General features: G+C 34.9%; 2 protein-coding genes across 3 annotated transcripts in view; one reads left to right on the forward strand and one right to left on the reverse strand.

Annotated features, from left to right (window-relative positions):
* Lrch (Leucine-rich-repeats and calponin homology domain protein) overlaps positions 1 to 16,947 on the forward strand; it is a 35,749-nt gene that overhangs the window by 1,767 nt on the left and 17,035 nt on the right. For both annotated transcript variants that reach the window (XM_013325843.1, XM_013325842.1), the window contains exon 2: positions 16,724 to 16,868. In XM_013325843.1, coding sequence (XP_013181297.1) covers positions 16,724 to 16,868 — 145 coding nt within the window. The remainder of the gene's footprint in view (positions 1 to 16,723; positions 16,869 to 16,947) is intronic.
* LOC106127669 (cAMP-dependent protein kinase catalytic subunit alpha) lies at positions 7,916 to 9,098 on the reverse strand. Its single transcript, XM_013325844.1, has one exon. The coding sequence runs from the start codon at positions 9,088 to 9,090 to the stop codon at positions 7,975 to 7,977; it is 1,116 nt and encodes a 371-aa protein (XP_013181298.1). The 5' UTR covers positions 9,091 to 9,098; the 3' UTR covers positions 7,916 to 7,974.

The raw sequence follows: 16,947 nt of genomic DNA on the forward strand, positions 1-16,947 counted from the left end.
CACACTATGTTACAACGACGCCACATTTTACGTTTGATTTTGCATGAAGGTAACCTAATAGTAAACAAATTATGTTGGTACAAATATGCTTAATTCCAACACAAAAGGTATGAGAGATATGTTTATGGTAAAATATGTTATGGAGCTCTATTCAAAATCTAAATCTGGCGTATTTTATAGTCCCGAGCCAACATGTTGTGGCGTTCTAAAAATGGTTTTATTTACGTTTAACTCCTACCATCTACTACTATGTTAAACATTTTACTTATTCTTGATCATAGTAAAATAGTATACGTTGATATTAAAAATAATGTTATTAAGTAATAGAGCAAGGAAACTATCGTCATAAGATTAAGCTAATTTTATTGGACCTAAAAAAATTGAATCTAGTCTCCATTCTATTTTCTATCTAGAATTTATGACTGTGCGATCGTTAATTCCCTGCAGTCGTTAAATTTTGTTTTAGCCTATCGTGCTGTTACTGTTCGTGGACTTCTGTTCTTTTAGACAAAATTACGAGGACGAAAATGTGTTTTGTTTGAATATTTTTACTCTTGACTTTTGACAAACTCACCAGTTTTGTACACGAGTTAGTGTTTTTAATCGAGTTAACACACATAAGACTTGTATTTATGTTGCAAAATTAGTTTGTTAAAGATTCATCTGCAATTCAAATCGTAAATCAAATTATTCATTTATCAGTATTTATAACACAATACTTGGAATAGAAATAATTGATAACGTCGCCACTGTTCCAAACATAAAGTAACCATTGGTAGTTCAATAAACAGTTTAACATATTCAATGTCCCGAAGCAAGTGTTGATAACGGCTGGGCTATAGTTTCGAGTGGTTATACTTAACGACCATCTCCAGTGGAGCGATGACGCATATGAAAGTGCACATGTGTTGAAGATTTATCATCTATCTGCCGTACTCATAGTCTTTAAGTGTAAATTAAAATCATCATTAAGTTCTTAGTGACATTTACGTAACAATGGCTAAAAAAAAGACAATGAAATCCGTCAGTTAAGATTTAGAAGCAGACCCATTTTATTTCTGGAGTTGATAAGAAAACATAGGCAGATGAAAATGGAATTGTTTGATTGAAATATATAATTATGACCCCAATGGTAATGTCACAATAAGTAAAGCGGGTTATCTAATGCCACTGTGGCCAGTCTTTGACTCTCTTTGTGATAAAAATGTGACGAAATGCACTAGTGACCTTTTTGTTGAGAAGAAATCTTTGGCTCTTAATCATTAAGACCACCCGTTATGTTATAAGTACATTTATACGTCAGTTTTGTCTGGAGTATTGTCAACTAAAAGAGTTAGTTACAATGTTGTATGCCTTGATAGTCGGTGGCTCAGGGTTCAAGCACTTGACTTGCAATCTGCAGGTCCTGGGTTCGAATCCCGCCATGTACCAATGTGTTATTCGATTTACGATTTACATATGTACATTTATCATTCGTTTTTTTTAAATTCGTTATGGAATCGCTTCGAAGCTATTGCACTTTCGGTGGCCTCGAAGTTCGTTATCGTTACTTTTTTATGCAAATTAAAGTTATTACTATTACGTACTCAATGAGTTAATACAATTAGGTCACAAACTACACGCTAAGAATATTTGTGAACTTAGAACCAAATTACTCTGTATGATGAATTTAAGTAGTACTAAGAACCCGGTAACTCATGTATGAACCTCCGGAGGTACCCCTTTGATTAACCAACTTTAATTGCATTGTTAATTCAACCGGCACACTCGCTTCGTACTTAGCATGACCTAAATTTTTCTCCTGAAAGACTCCTGACCTATACATTAAATTTAAAAAAAATGTAGCGTTAAATAAAATTTCTATTTAGTTGCCATGGTAAAATTTAATAATTTTATACGTATATTTTTGTAATTAATTAAAACATAAATGTTTTACCAACCTTAAAAGAAAACAGGTTTATCCATGTAATATTAAGTGATAGTATAACCCTAGAACTCCACACACACTTTTATTAATAAATATTGTCATCCCTTATATTCTCTTAGAAAAAACAGAGACAATGTATACAAGTGTCACCTTAACCAAAACCGAATATAGTGAACTTCGTCTATGTGGGCGTATATATTAACACTATACAAGTTGTATAGAAAACGCCATACCGCCGACAGGTGCATAAACGTGCCCGACGAGCGTTACTCCGCTCCGGATACGAGGGAGCGACGATAATACTAACAAACCAGGATTTATATAATTTGTAATCGAAAATGAACCTTATGATGATTGTAATACGGAGTTGTCCTTGTTACAATCGGCCAAGGAAATCAATTTGTACAAGTGGCGCTAGTGTTTAGGCGACCGTTGTTTTGTGTTGTAGACAGGACTCGCTTTTGTTAAGACAGTTCGGAAGTATACTTTTGACAGACGATGTCTTATAAATTGTACCTGTTAAAAGGCTTGTTGTCCTGGTATTTTTTTTGTTTCTTAGATTTGGATAATTTCAGTTTTAAAACGTTTTTCATTTGATGACGTAGTCCTTGATACTGCTTCGGACTTGGCTCAATTCTGTTACGGTATTTACAAATAAGAAATTCCTTGCAAATTAATTATTTAACTGTACATTTAATAATTAAGAAAATAAGATTGCCTCTTGTCCACAAAACCCGTCTGAAATCAAGTTTTAATGAGGCGAAAATGTACCTCATCAGTAATTAATTAAATTATTCCAGACACTGCTAAAACACTTGAGTCGGGCTGCGTGTTTAAACGAATTCATTTCGGACTGGACTAAACTTATAATGCCCACTTGAACAGATTCCCTTGATGTATTTTTAATAGGGACGTATTACAACCCCTTTTAAAATTTCCATATCATCGCTTCATTACCTCGGCCCTTGTTTAATAGGATAAGAAATCTATTTGAGTTCCATAAACAAATGCAGGAATTGATTGTAAACTCTTTTGGCTACATTTGCATAGGACAGTAAAGCTGACTCCATACTTTTGGCGAAGCTACCTTTACAATAGGCGTCACGTCATTTTTATGCGCCCGTAGACGCCTTCGCGTCCTTGCATGCTAATGGTTATACCCGACTAATGTCGATGCTGGTGTTTTGCTGATGCTGCTAGGAGAATAAAGTGTCATTCACAGTGTTGTCGGTTAAAATTAGTATCGTAATAAATTAGTATGCAGGTTGTATCAAGCTTCCTCCCCGACGGGTTTGTCTGCTCGTGTCCTTTAAGATTTACATAAAGTGTATTTGACGTACGAACTAGCCGTTTTGTTTTTCATATCGTCACGTTTTATAACGTTATCCTGTTGACTGTATTCGCTTTTATGATATAAGAACAAGTTAATTGTAAACAGAAAACAAGTTTTATTTCATAATACGTTTTGCACGCGACTCTGTGCGGATTAAAAAAAATTTATAGCCAATGTGTTCTTCCAGACTATGTCATACATCTATGCTTAATTACAGCGAGATCTATTCAGCCGTTCTGGAGATACCTTGTAACTAACAACCATCGATCTTAGCTGGATCGATGGTTGTTAGTTCGCATTTATAATATTTGTAAGATATAAAGATAAAGACAGCGAAAGTGAATTTAGATGAGTAGCTTTTCTAAACTTTAAAATATTGTACCGTTGTAATGAATCGTAAATAATTTAATCTGTGATAAATTTAAGATTTCTAAAATAGCGTGCGTGCGAACTGAAGTGGTTGGCGATCGTGAGAAATGCATCCATTCAATTAAGAACGTTAGATTAGCTCTTACAGTCTGAGCTGAACGAGGTAGGCGGACTCAGACGCAAGAGTTTAATGCTCCCTTGAAAATATATACAAGTACCATTATTTCAGATATTATTGCGCCTTGCGTATTGCACGAACAACAAATATCAAACCTGAATATACGTAATGCTTATCAAGTTCGTAAGATGCCTTTACAAATCAGTAAGTATTCGTTATTGCAAAAATGTACAATGTAAAATTCAATCTTACTTTTTACTAATGTTATAAATGCGAATGTTTGGATGGATGTTTGTTAGAAGGTATCTCGGTAAAACGGCACAATGATTTTAAAAAAAAATTAGCATATCTATGCTATTCTATATATATATTATGCATCTATGCTATATATTATGCATCTGTAGAACGTAGTCTGGAAGAATACATAGACTAATTAAGTTTTTTTTATTCCGCGCGGAAGAAGTCGCGCGCGACATCTAGTTGACAATAAACTTTGATATCAAGTAACTTATACGTTATCTTTTGCTTCACTTATTCGGCAAAAACCACACCTTAAATGCATTTTGCATGACGAATGTACCTGTTCATTAGGTTATCAACAACCAAATAGCTATTAAACTTATTTTAAACTGGTACAATCACTTAAAAATTAATCGCCGAAAGAATTCATCTATATAATAAACATCTGTCTAGTTATTCAAACCAGTAACTCTTACTACATGTAAGGTGTTCAATCAGTGTTAAGGCACTTATATTGAGGGACTAAGAACCATACGAATAGACAAAATATCAAAGAAATAACTATCTAAACCTCAATGGTCGATTCGTTCGTGCCATTCTAAGGGTACATTATACGGCTTAAATCAATACAAGTCCACCCTATTCCGTCCCTCTTATCGCCCTTTGAGTTACTGCATCGAACGCTGCAGTCTGCATCAATGTTGACCCACATCGTTTCAGTTAACAACTGTTAATGCGGTTATAGCTAGGGTTGCTATAAAAACTGGCTGATTACTGTTGAAGTGTTGCGATGTCTATGCGCGATCGGGATATTATATCGGGATGACATGATAATTTATAATTCTTTTGTACTAAACTTTGGTATATGATATTCCAGTTTTATTTCTTGTTCGAAAATACATCTTACTAATATCATAAATGCGAATGTGGATGGATATTTGTTAGAAAATATATCCAGGACAGTTCAACGGATCTGGATTTGGCACAGATCTAGAATATAATCTGGAAGAAGACATAGGCTACTAATAAAGGTTTTCTTTTAATTCCGTGCGGACGGAGTCGCCGTCGACAGCTAGTAAAACGGTTAACATACATTTTTCCAAAGTAACAGAGTAAATAAATAGATATATTGTATGAGTGAAGAAAAAAATGTTACGAAAATATATTTTGATATTAACGTGTGACAACCCTATGCTACTATATGCTTTCTACATTCACGATAGTATATCAATAGTGTAATAACTACTCGGAGCTGAACAAAAGGTTGCAGTTTCGTGACCTTATGCAATAGTTTCACGTTTTCCTTCATTGCTTATAACTTCTCACTTTTTATGACAGTTGATTGTGACCTATAAATATTACACTTAAACCCATTAAGTTATTTCATTCCGAGAGCCTCTAACAAAATACTAGACGGGAGACTTAACAATTCATTTACTTATGCAGTCACTTGATGGTAATTTAAACAGTCCCTTAGTAAACTGATATATAAACACGGCTAAACACTCACGTATATTCGTCCGGTGGCGGCACCGACTAGCATCGAGTGAGCGACGGGCCGCGTCCGCGAAATAATACCAGTTACCACTCATCCCGACGATGGGCTCGAAACTAGTCGGGGCCGCCATCAGACGAATATACGTGAGTGTTTAGCCGTGTTTATATAATCAGTCCCTTAGTATAAATTTTTTATGCTGGAACTCTGCGACTGTTAGTTTTATTTGTATTATGTACACTGAAATAACTGTTCTACAATCGTTCTACAAACCGGTCTTGTTACTAATTTATTATTTTTGTATAATGATAAGTAGTCCTTAACTAGGTTTTGATTTTTTTTTCTAGAATATTATGTCATTGTATTACTCCAGGGGACGGAACTTCGCTCAATGCACTTTCCACTCGGTTGGTCACGGCGCAACCCTTGCCCGTGCGACCGACTCCATTGTTGTAAGGCGTTGATCCTTTAGTATCCGTTAACACACGCAATTACAAATATAATATCTCAAATTATCTCACTGTTTCATTTAAAATGTTCCAAATATCTGGTTATAAGAATAAACCCAATTTAAATAACGTAGACTTTCATTGAAGATTTTTGAAGGCTTACTTACTTAAGGGTAAAGTTTGAAAGGCTACAAAAGAATTTATAGTGTCGTCATATTTGAACTAGACACTCTATTCTTTATGCTTTCTGTGCCAAGTAACCTGAAAGCCAAAGGAATGAAGTACATTTCCCAAGGGAGATGCAATTTAAGCGCTAGTTAGAATTTTTAGGATGTGACCTTAAAAAATATTTTAAAAAGATGTCTAGGGAAAGATGAAAGAAAAGTGTTGTCAACAACGATACTTTAAAAGTATGAGCTCAGTTTTTTTTTCTAATAAAATTATTAAAGATTGTCAATTATATTATGTATAGTTTAAAATATCTTTGGGTGATCCTTTGGATGTGGTACGTATAATTTGTCTTTATATGCTAATATAATAATTTCTCTTTGTGTGTGTGGTCTGAGATTTATACAATACAATTAAACCCGGTTTGTTTTTATGGTGTATTCGCAATTGTGTAGTCAGAAAAACGGCAACTTCATTTTATATTCTTGAAATGTTTAAATGAAGAATTATATAAACTGTTCACAGGAAACGATGTTTCTAATAATAATAGTGTTAAAGAAATAAATGATTGTTGGATGGATATTTGTTAGAAGGTATCTCCAGAACGGTTGCATGGAGCTCGCTGAAATTTGGCATAGATGTAGAACACAGCTTGGAAAAACACAAATACTGCTAATCAAGCTTTTTTTAATTCCGCGCAGAAATAATCGCGGGCAAGAGGCAGGCATAACCTACTCCTAATGGAAAACTGTTAATAATATAATTATGTTAGAATCTATTGCTATTGATCATTGGATTAATCACGTTTTATCCAAAACATGTGTTTAGCATACGTTGGGATATAAACACGAATCTAACGTTTCATTTCTGACGCTAATTTTGGCAGAGAACGAATGATATTCGGGTCATTCGCAATACTGGTGGGTACTTCATAAAGCTATGAAGCCAATATCTCAGTATTTTATCCTCGGATTTGAACGTATTCGAAAGATATGAGTTTGGCTGTAATGGATATGAATTCTTGGCACACTTAACATTGTTGCACAAACATTGTAGAGGATTTGTAGTACTTACGTTTGTATATTTACCGAATTCTTACGATAACTATACTAAATTGTTTATCTTTAAAAAGTTTTCGAAGTAAACCAATAATTTACCTGGTATAAAAAACACGTAAAGTGTACCACAATATTTCACATGCTTACCCAGTCGCATTCATTGTTGTATTTATCTACCAAATCTATATTTATTTTTAAACAATGGTATAGGTAGAGAGAGTAGATTATGGTGAAAAAAGATATCATTCGGCTTTGTCTTTATTATTAAAGCAATCGTACTAACATCTACTCTTACTACACAATATATTTCAGAGAAGCTGATCTTCGTTGCAAAGAAGTAATTCTCGTTTCCTTATAAAATGCCAATTGAAAGAGAAAGTTGTTTTTTATTCGCATGTCAATATGTTACGACGATGGATTTGTCAATTAATCAACGATTTGATGTTACGTTATCATGGTACGGTATAAACGATTTGACAACGTTCTCTCAGCTCAGATATTACAATCTAAATATAGTGACGTGTCGCGTGCCTTGTGTCGTACGGCTGCGCTCGCCCTCGCTCGGCGCAAGCGCATACGGAGGGGCCACGCACGTGCTCAATCACGATTTATATTAACTGAAGAGTGAAAAAACACTAGACCTTTTGAGTGCCTCTTCAGTTGTTATAATCATTTGGATAGAAAATGTTAAATCTCATTAAATTTACATAAATGAATATGAATTGAGTACAAACTTTATTCATAAAATATGTCTGGAATCCTTAATACAATTTTACAATGATTTAGTAAATTAGGTCTACAACAAATATTGTTACTATTAGAAATCTACAAACTCGGACTCGAAACGACAGTACGAAGCCGGCTGCAGCGTTTCTTCTTCATAACGTTCAAAGTTGGTTGCATCACCGGGGGATTTGTATTTAGGAATAAATGGTGCAGGATATCTGCAATTAACAATAGCATCCCATTCTATTCCTCTAAACCACTTATGGTTTTTGAAATCCATTACACCGTCCTTCATGACACCGAATCGCTTGGTGATATCTACTTGAAGTGTATTTCGCACCAAGTCGCGTAGATCAGGGTTGAAACTCGAAGGGCATCGGTATTTTCCGGCGACAATCTTCTCATACGTTTTCATTGGCTCGTTGGCATAAAACGGTGGATAACCCGCATTCATTTCATAAAGCAGGACTCCAAACGACCACCAGTCTACGGAAAATCCATAACCCTTACTTAATATTAATTCCGGGGCCAGATATTCGGGCGTACCGCACAAAGTCCATGTTCTACCTTGTAGAATCTTACTGAAACCGAAATCTGTGATTTTTAAATAACCGGTTTTATCGATTAAAATATTTTCCGGCTTCAAGTCCCGGTAAACTATATTGCAGAAGTGCAAATACTCGAGCGCCAAAATCACTTGACTTGCGTAAAATTTCGCTAGAGGTTCCTCGAATTTTACCATTTTTCGTAAATGAGTAAACATTTCACCTCCAGATACGAACGGCATTACAAAGTAAATATAGCTGTTATCTTTAAAACTAAATTCCATTGAAACAGTGAATGGGAACCTAATTGCTTCAAGTATTCTCTTTTCAAACAGTGTATGGTCAACTTGCTTCAGCTTAACTATTTTTTCTTTTTCTAGTATCTTCTCTGCGTAGAACTTACCAGATTTAGTGTGTCTCAGGAGGACGACTCTTCCAAACGCACCCGTGCCTAGCGTCCGGACCCGATCTAGTTCGTCGAATGTAATACTGAAAGTAGGTTTTGAACGCCATCGTTGTTCGAATTCGTTCTTGAGCTGCCTTAAATGTTTAAGGTACTGCTGTTGCTGCTGTTCTGTATACCCATCGTGGACGTCCGCAGAGTTGTCTCTAGCTTTGTAAGACATATCTTTTGATGGACTATAGCTCTTATTCGAAAACATTATATTTGACGTGTGGTATCGTAGCCGACTAGTTTGCGCCGCTTCAACGTGTTGAGTTATTAAAGACGTGTCTTTGGTCTTGTTTGTGGTTGCTTGAGAAATACTTTGGTTGAAATGCAATATACACTTACCTGTAAATTACGTCTGAATAACCTTTTTATTTTCATAGTTATTGATGTCGTGTGCTGTAAACTTTGAATTCAAGCCTAGAAATTTGCTTCCTCATATAAGTTTCTATAATCAAATAAACTTTTATGCGGCAAATGGAATGTTGATTTGCCAAGGAAATTGTTTGTATAGAAAAAAAACCTTTACAAGTGCTACTAATACATTCTATATTTTCGTTCTGAATGAGGAAAAAGTAATACGGGTCCACCCTTGCAAATATATCCGCGGAGATCGAAAGTACGTAGGGTGCGGCGACCGAGGGCGAGGGGGTGAGCCGGCATTGAGGGCGCGCGGGTGGGTGCATCAGCTGTTTTGGGGTGTCACGCCACCGCTCGCCGTCCCGACTGTTGTATTGATCAGACACCACGTGGAGTTCTACGTACCGCGAAACTTTACCCTCCTTTGCCCAATTACGAGAATAAAAGAAACCTCCCGTCTGCCACATTGTCCTTATCCTAATAGGTATAAAAAGTCTTTGCTAAGGTTTCCAAATTTCAATTTAATGGCAAAGTTATGAGTTACAGGTCTTTATCTGCACCATAATTTATTTTAAAGAATAGTCATATTTTAGAACTAGTAAATCGTGCACAATAACTCATATAAACTCGGTAGATTCTCAATAGAATCTACAAAGTCTAAAGAAGTTCTGTCGCTATTTTATTCCACTATACGTATTACACACACCCTCTAATATAATTCAATAACGAAATGAAATATCGGGTAAATTGTCATTACGCTATGGGCGGCCAAAAATAATCTAGTTGATTGGTATCAAAGCATCCGATTAAATACAAAAAATCGTTTCCGTAATTCAAATAATGGACAATCTTTTAACAATTATGCTCCGTCATTAGGTACTGATAGTTGTACGAGTATTATTTATATGAATTGGGCGCAATTGTGGGTCAAAATAAAGCTGTAGACAGTCGTTCGTTACGGTACCGTTATCCGAGCCTACTCATACGAGACCACGGTCGTGTAACCCGCCACTATGTTTTACACTTATGACGCACGCTGACACGTTTATGAATTTATTGTTAGTGTTCTTTGAATTATTTGGTCCTTTCAAACAGATGTTAAAGTTAGCTAGCAATAATTCTAGCTATGAGTATCTACTCAACTGTTGTCGTTTATGATTGTTTTGCTATCGTTCTTGTCTTATATTTTTTAAATAGTTTTCTATGTAAAGAAGGAGACAAAGGAACTTATGTGACAAAATTTCGACATTATTTATTGTAGTCATTGGAGCACAGATGCATCAGACGCAAAAGATATTTTCTCGCGCGTCAACAACAGAAGACGATGTTGCCTAAAATTAGCCAGACTATATCATCATTATATTTACACCAGGCTAATTTAAATTCGAAATACAATTCCATTGACGTTTAAATGAGGACACATTAATCGCGTACATAACATAATAGGTAATGGTTATGTGCACACGGACAGATTGCCACTTGCCAGCGTTGAATAAAAAAAAAACTGGAACAGATTGATATCCCGCGTTGGAAATCAAGACAATTCTTTTTTGTCCTTTATGGAATGTGCGCTCATTTGTATACACGCATGTCTACGCTATACGCATTTGAAATTGAAGCATCGTTATGAAGTTTATAATTCAATCAATTTGTTCTACTGCAAAGAGAATTAAATTCACTGACTTAAAGAAAATGACGCACAATTCTTGGTACACATAACAGGGTTAAAATGAATATTTTCTCTTCTCTGATAAGACTGTCGTGTTGCCACCAATTCTCTACATTAGTTTGACATTAATATCATTGTATGTTTCGCCTATACATAAAGTCAGTTCAAGGTTGTGCAGGCCCGCAAAGACTTGGCAAGTCACCAGCGTGATTATGTAAGCAAGGTATTCAGGTTCGATGCTCGTTTAGCGTTCGCTTCAGACGAGCATTGTGTAGGCGTGTTGGACAGTTAAGCTTTTAAATGTGACCTTAGGCTCAAGTTATTGATGTAAAACGCTTATGCTACGTTTCGTAAGCTGGCGAATTTTAATCTTTGTATACTCAAATATAAAAGCACAAAATGGAGTAAGTGTATACACTTTTACGTAGATACAACAGAGATAATCTTATATAACGTCCATAAATCTAGTAGCATCCTCATTACTTAAGACCGGAAGCGTTTCTTTGATGACTTGTTTACTTCAATGTATAAATTTCCGGCACATGCTCGGCTTGTTACGCTGCTTCTGGTAAAAAGACGCACTTGTGCCGAAAAATAGGCTCGTTAGAGACGACTGTGTTGCGATGACGGTTATTTTTCGAGGACATTACCGCTGTAAAAACTAGACGAGCAACTTGTTTCGGTATTTTGCGGCCGGTTGCTGGGTAATTTATTCTTGCGCCGACGCTTTGATAATATAGCTGATGTAATTGAATCTTTTGGTTTGATAATTTAAATCCATCTGTGTTAATTTAGAACTGGGTTCTCATTTCAAGTATCCGGAAAATAAATGGGATAATGTATCTACAAAAGCTTTTTTGTTTTTTAATAGTAGAGTGTGACATTTTTACTACAATTCGTGTTGTTATGATGTACTCGGTACACTCAGTTATTATCGTGTATTTGATATAAAGATAAGCTCAGATAATCGCCCACACAGAATTGTGCCAACACGGACGCATTCACTGGAAACATATAATTTACGCTCCGCAAAAGACGGTCTATTTTTGATTCTTTGATGATTGCATATTTACTCTATTTTCATACGACCTTTTAATGCCCTTTAATATATTTATTAGATAAAAATACCAATGAGATCGTGGTGTAAATGTAGGCGTTAATTTCAAATATTCTTAACACTTTATATGTACGATAGAAACGGGTAAATTATAATCTGTCCATTACATTTTGAATATAACCTTTACTAAAATAAATTTGATAAAGGGCCTCATAAAGATAAATCGCAAAAAGCAACGATACAAAGGATGTTTTTCCGATTCTTATTCAATTGCTCCAATAATATATTAATAATGTTCTTTCCTTTTTATCTGTTTCTTTTTTATTTGATAACTGAATAAAACTTTGTCCAAGGAAAGTTGTTCAGATATTAATAATGCATTGAGTAGTATTGTTAGCCATCTTTCGCCCCAGTTGAGATTTGCTATGGGTCCCTTTTATATCTGATGCCGCTTGACGTATTTGCTCGATGTATTAATATCTACAGCCTTGCAGCGACCCGTAGCCAGCCTTTGAAGTCGCCTCACTGGACACTATAAAAGGTGTTACAATATACTTTGCTCATCAACATTATACAGCGTGTTGCACGCAAATAGCTATATGACCTTGCTTTTACTCAACGTTTGGCGCTAGAGAGGGATTACTGACCTCAACGAACTATCGTCAACATGTTTCATATTGTTTAGATTTGGATATCATCATGATATGTTTTGTGTTGAATTGAAATATTTATACATCTCTGATGTCCACAATGTCCTTTAGGCGATTTGCTTATTTCCCACCAACTAAAAAACAAGCATTCAACTAAAAAATTGGAACAAATTATCGTTTTTTTTTGGACGTATTATTACAAACTACCGCTTTTTACCAGCATTAATTAATTCTAACATTAGAAATTAATCAAAGAGAAGTTTAATAGATCTGTATGTTCTTAAATAATATAGGTTACTAAAACAAACGAGTATGTTCTACTTGGCAGACTTGTGATGAGGAAGCCGAGTAAGTGAAACGATTGAACGCATTATTAGCATGTCATGGAATGCTAGTACAAACCCCTTTCTATGCTATACTATCATTAAAATTTCCATAATAAATATCTTGTATAACGGGAAGAGAGCAATACCACTTATATTCATGATCATCATCATCAATCTTTATCTAGGCTATGCTAAAGCTAGGCATATGCCTTTCCCAAGACCTTCCACAGTACGCGGTCCTCAGCTTTGCGCATCCAATGACTACATATGTAACTCTTTCATTCTTAACCTAGATATAGATGATTGAAGTCACTGTCACTTGAAGAAAAAAGATGTAACATCTCATAAGTTATGTTTGTCATAACGAGTGCATGTCTAATAGCTCATGGTATGTGTAAACGTTTTTATGACTGTGTGATAACAATGCGGTTCATTATTGTTTAGCTTATGAATATAAACCTAGGGGATTATTTGTTGAGTTTAAAATGGGGCTTATAGTTGGGTACAGTCAGCCTCAGATTATGTGAGTCATGTATCTCGCAACCATTGCGTTATTTATGCTTCGCGCCGGAAACTGCTGTGTGTAATTATTAAAACACGGGGTCTACGATGTTGTTTTGTCTGCCATTTTGTTAATATTATTCTAGGGTATAAATGCTTATGGTTAAGAGTTTTCAGCAGTTTCTAGCAGGGCAACAATAAGCCGCCTTTTGCAGACATTCATAAGAGAGTTAAATATAGGACTTGTTTCAAACACAATTTCGTTAACTAACTTCAACTTTTTGAAAAATTAAGCAATATTACCTTAAATGTCAATAGCCTAATGGTTGAGGGTACGGATTTCCGACCACGAGGTCGGGGGTTCGAATCCCGCCATTAGACTATTGTCGTAAACCATATCCTAGCACAAGCATAGAGCTTAGTTGGAATGGTTAAAGAAATATTAGTAAATTTACAAAAAAATCTGCTAATATTTTATAAAAAATAAATGTACCAATAAAACAATAGCTTTTGCTTTATTATGCTCTATAATATTAGAAGAACCTTTGAGCGATCACTTTACTGCAATGCGAAATCTTATACAAATATATGTTTTGACAATTAGGTCACTTGGCAAGCGTTCCAAAAATTTATCGTCATAGATCTACAAGAAAAAGTTCATCAACCGATGTGATATGTTAGAATTGGAAAAGCTATGTCTAGTTTGTTGTTTTAATCGAAACTATCTTTATTTTCTTTTAAAGGACTTAATTATATAACATCTTTCTGCCATGTACATTCTCTTCTGTATATCTAAACCAGTCGTTATTTATTCCTTCCTACGCATATCCTTTATCTATGGATACTTTGATCTACTTCATTTGCAGCCATCCACATTCAATCTCATTACTTATTTCAATTTTGTTATAAATCAGTCTTGAATGTATTCACATTGCGTCGTAGATAAAACAAAGGTCCTTGTAATGGTGGGAAGTGTCATCGGGTTTCATGTTAAAGTCATCTTCATTGTTTGTAGTCGACTGCGCGTTATTATCACTTAGGTGCATTCTTTTTGTAGTCACTTATTCGCCGACAGCGCAGACAAAGCCTCTATTTCAAAGCTTTTTATGCGGTGAACCCTGATGAACCTGAACCTTAGTTTTGTAGTCAACTTATATCTGGTTCAGATTTCGTTATCGTTTATACAACAATGTTGTGATAAGTCTGTTTGTTAACGATGCTATTAACGACCCAAATCAATATGCGATCACGAGGATATTCATGTTTGCACTCGTTATATTTAAAGTAATCAAGATATGTTGGCATCGAATATTGACATAGGACGCAAATCAACAGCTAATACAAATGCTTTAGAGAATGGTGCACTGTATTAAGTATTCTTACATTTTTAAGCGTACTTTTAAAGTCTATCTGAAAGGCAGAGGCTTTTGTCTTTATCAATATACATATTTGATTAAATTATTTTCGACAATTTTGTCATCGAAAACCAGTCACATTAATTCTTAGCAACCGAAAGTACATTATGATGTGTTTATTCCTTAAATTTTCCATATCAAAGACTTCGATTTGTTTGCATCACGAAATGACTCAGATCCTGTCGCCCATCTATATTCTTACGCATTTCCTGTGCATTCAGATTATGGAAGCAACTGTTTATTCATACGATAAGCAATCGTCGCGCAATCTTTTGAATAAAAAAATTCTATGCAGTGTATTAAAGTAGACATTTACAATATTTTCCATAAAACGAATGGACAGGATGAATTGCAGTCTTTTTAAAAATAATCTAAGATAACCGTGGATTCTCGTTGCCAAAAACTTATTTATTGTCTCTGTGTTTTTATACAGAAGTGTTGTTATGTTCTGCCAGTGTAAGTCCACGGTAACAATTGTTTGTCGTAAGCGTATATCAAACCACAGAACTCCGAATTTCACGATTCCTAAGATGCCATACGTTGTGTCAAACCAGTTTGTGCGCATTCTTTTCTTTAGCCACTGACATATATTTAGTTTCTTACAAACATACGGTTACTATAACAATACAAAATTCTAGGTAATAGGACAATGTGTATGAAATTATAGCAATAGTTTATCCTGTTAAGTGCTTTATGGCTTTGTTATGAAATATAAATACGAAGGACCAATTAATTTGTATTGAAACATAATTCATATTTCGGTGGATCTAGCAGTAATAATTGCTTATTATTTCCTTCTACAATCAGACACTATACCTAATTGACTATTATATTACTTTGTGGTTAATACAGAGTTTATCCAGCCATGCTTTACCCTCCAGCTAAATACAAAGTCATCGAACTACGACTGGTTTACGCAGAAACCATAGAATTACTGCAACTTATATAAATTCCTCTCATTAAGATGTCGGCTTCGAGTACAGATGTCTATTTCATACTGTGGTATTGAAGATAAGGAAGTGAAGTCGCTTGGCAAGTTGTCATCAAGTTCTATGATACTCTAAAGATATATTTAAGGACTAGCCACTTTGTTTTAGCTTTGCACGAATGGACATTTATATTTCAAACACTCATGGATTATGTAGTATTCAAACTTTTAAAGAGTTTTTGAAATCGATTCAATAGTTTTTTTTTATAAACATCCAAATCTTTCTTATTAAAAACATTATAGTACTTACCATAAAACAGATCTCTTGTTTTCTCAATTTAATGTTTTACACTAACTGTCTAAGAAACTAAGTAAGAAGCTAAAGAGGCGAAGTTCTTTATTGAATGTAAAAATAAAAGCGATAGTAGCGAAAGATTCTCAAGTGGCCGAGAACTGGCCACTTGAAAATTATAGAGCTTCTATAGATAGATAAGCAGAGTGACAAGTTGTGAAGTATTTTACGAAGTGGTTGTAAGTACTAAGAATTTTGCTTGTAGACTGTCAGTAAATTGCCAGTCTTCGACTTTAGCTTGAGCAACAAAAGATAAATCGTATAAAACGCCCATCAACGCAAATCATATAGAGTCAAAGACATACAAAAATCCTTTTGAATTCTCTCTTTTCAAAAATTCATAGATTTTGTCACATTCCCTAATAATTGATTGTTTATGTAGGAAATTAAATGCCTCACGGAATTACAGTTTTATGATTGGCCATTACTTTTAGTCGTAAAACCGCGTAACCGTACAAAAGAACCTTGTTCTCTGCCTTCATGTGTAACACTCCCCTAACAGCTATTCAGTTTATTGAACGGATCAATTACCCTTGCTTTCATGCGTATTAGAGTGTAACCTGACTAATGTACGTTTTGTTTGTTTCAGATTTGTCTAAGAATAGATTTAGTGACGTGCCCGATGAGGTGACGACGTATGTGTATTTAGAGAAGTTATTACTATCACAAAATATAATCAGAAGTGTACCGGAGACTGTTGGTGGACTCCAATCTCTTACATATCTGGATCTCAGGTTAGTATCTATTTGAATCTAGTCATAGTACGTAATAGTTTCGTCTAATTATTAACGTTTTATATATCCTACTAAAACA

This window comes from Papilio xuthus, unplaced genomic scaffold, assembly GCF_000836235.2.
Source record: "Papilio xuthus unplaced genomic scaffold, Pxut_1.1 DF824655.1, whole genome shotgun sequence".
NCBI classification, from domain to species: Eukaryota; Metazoa; Arthropoda; class Insecta; order Lepidoptera; family Papilionidae; genus Papilio; species Papilio xuthus.

Coding starts and splice junctions, on each gene's coding strand:
- LOC106127669 (XM_013325844.1), bottom strand. CDS start 9,090: ATGTTTTCGAATAAGAGCTATAGTCCATCAAAAGATATGTCTTACAAA.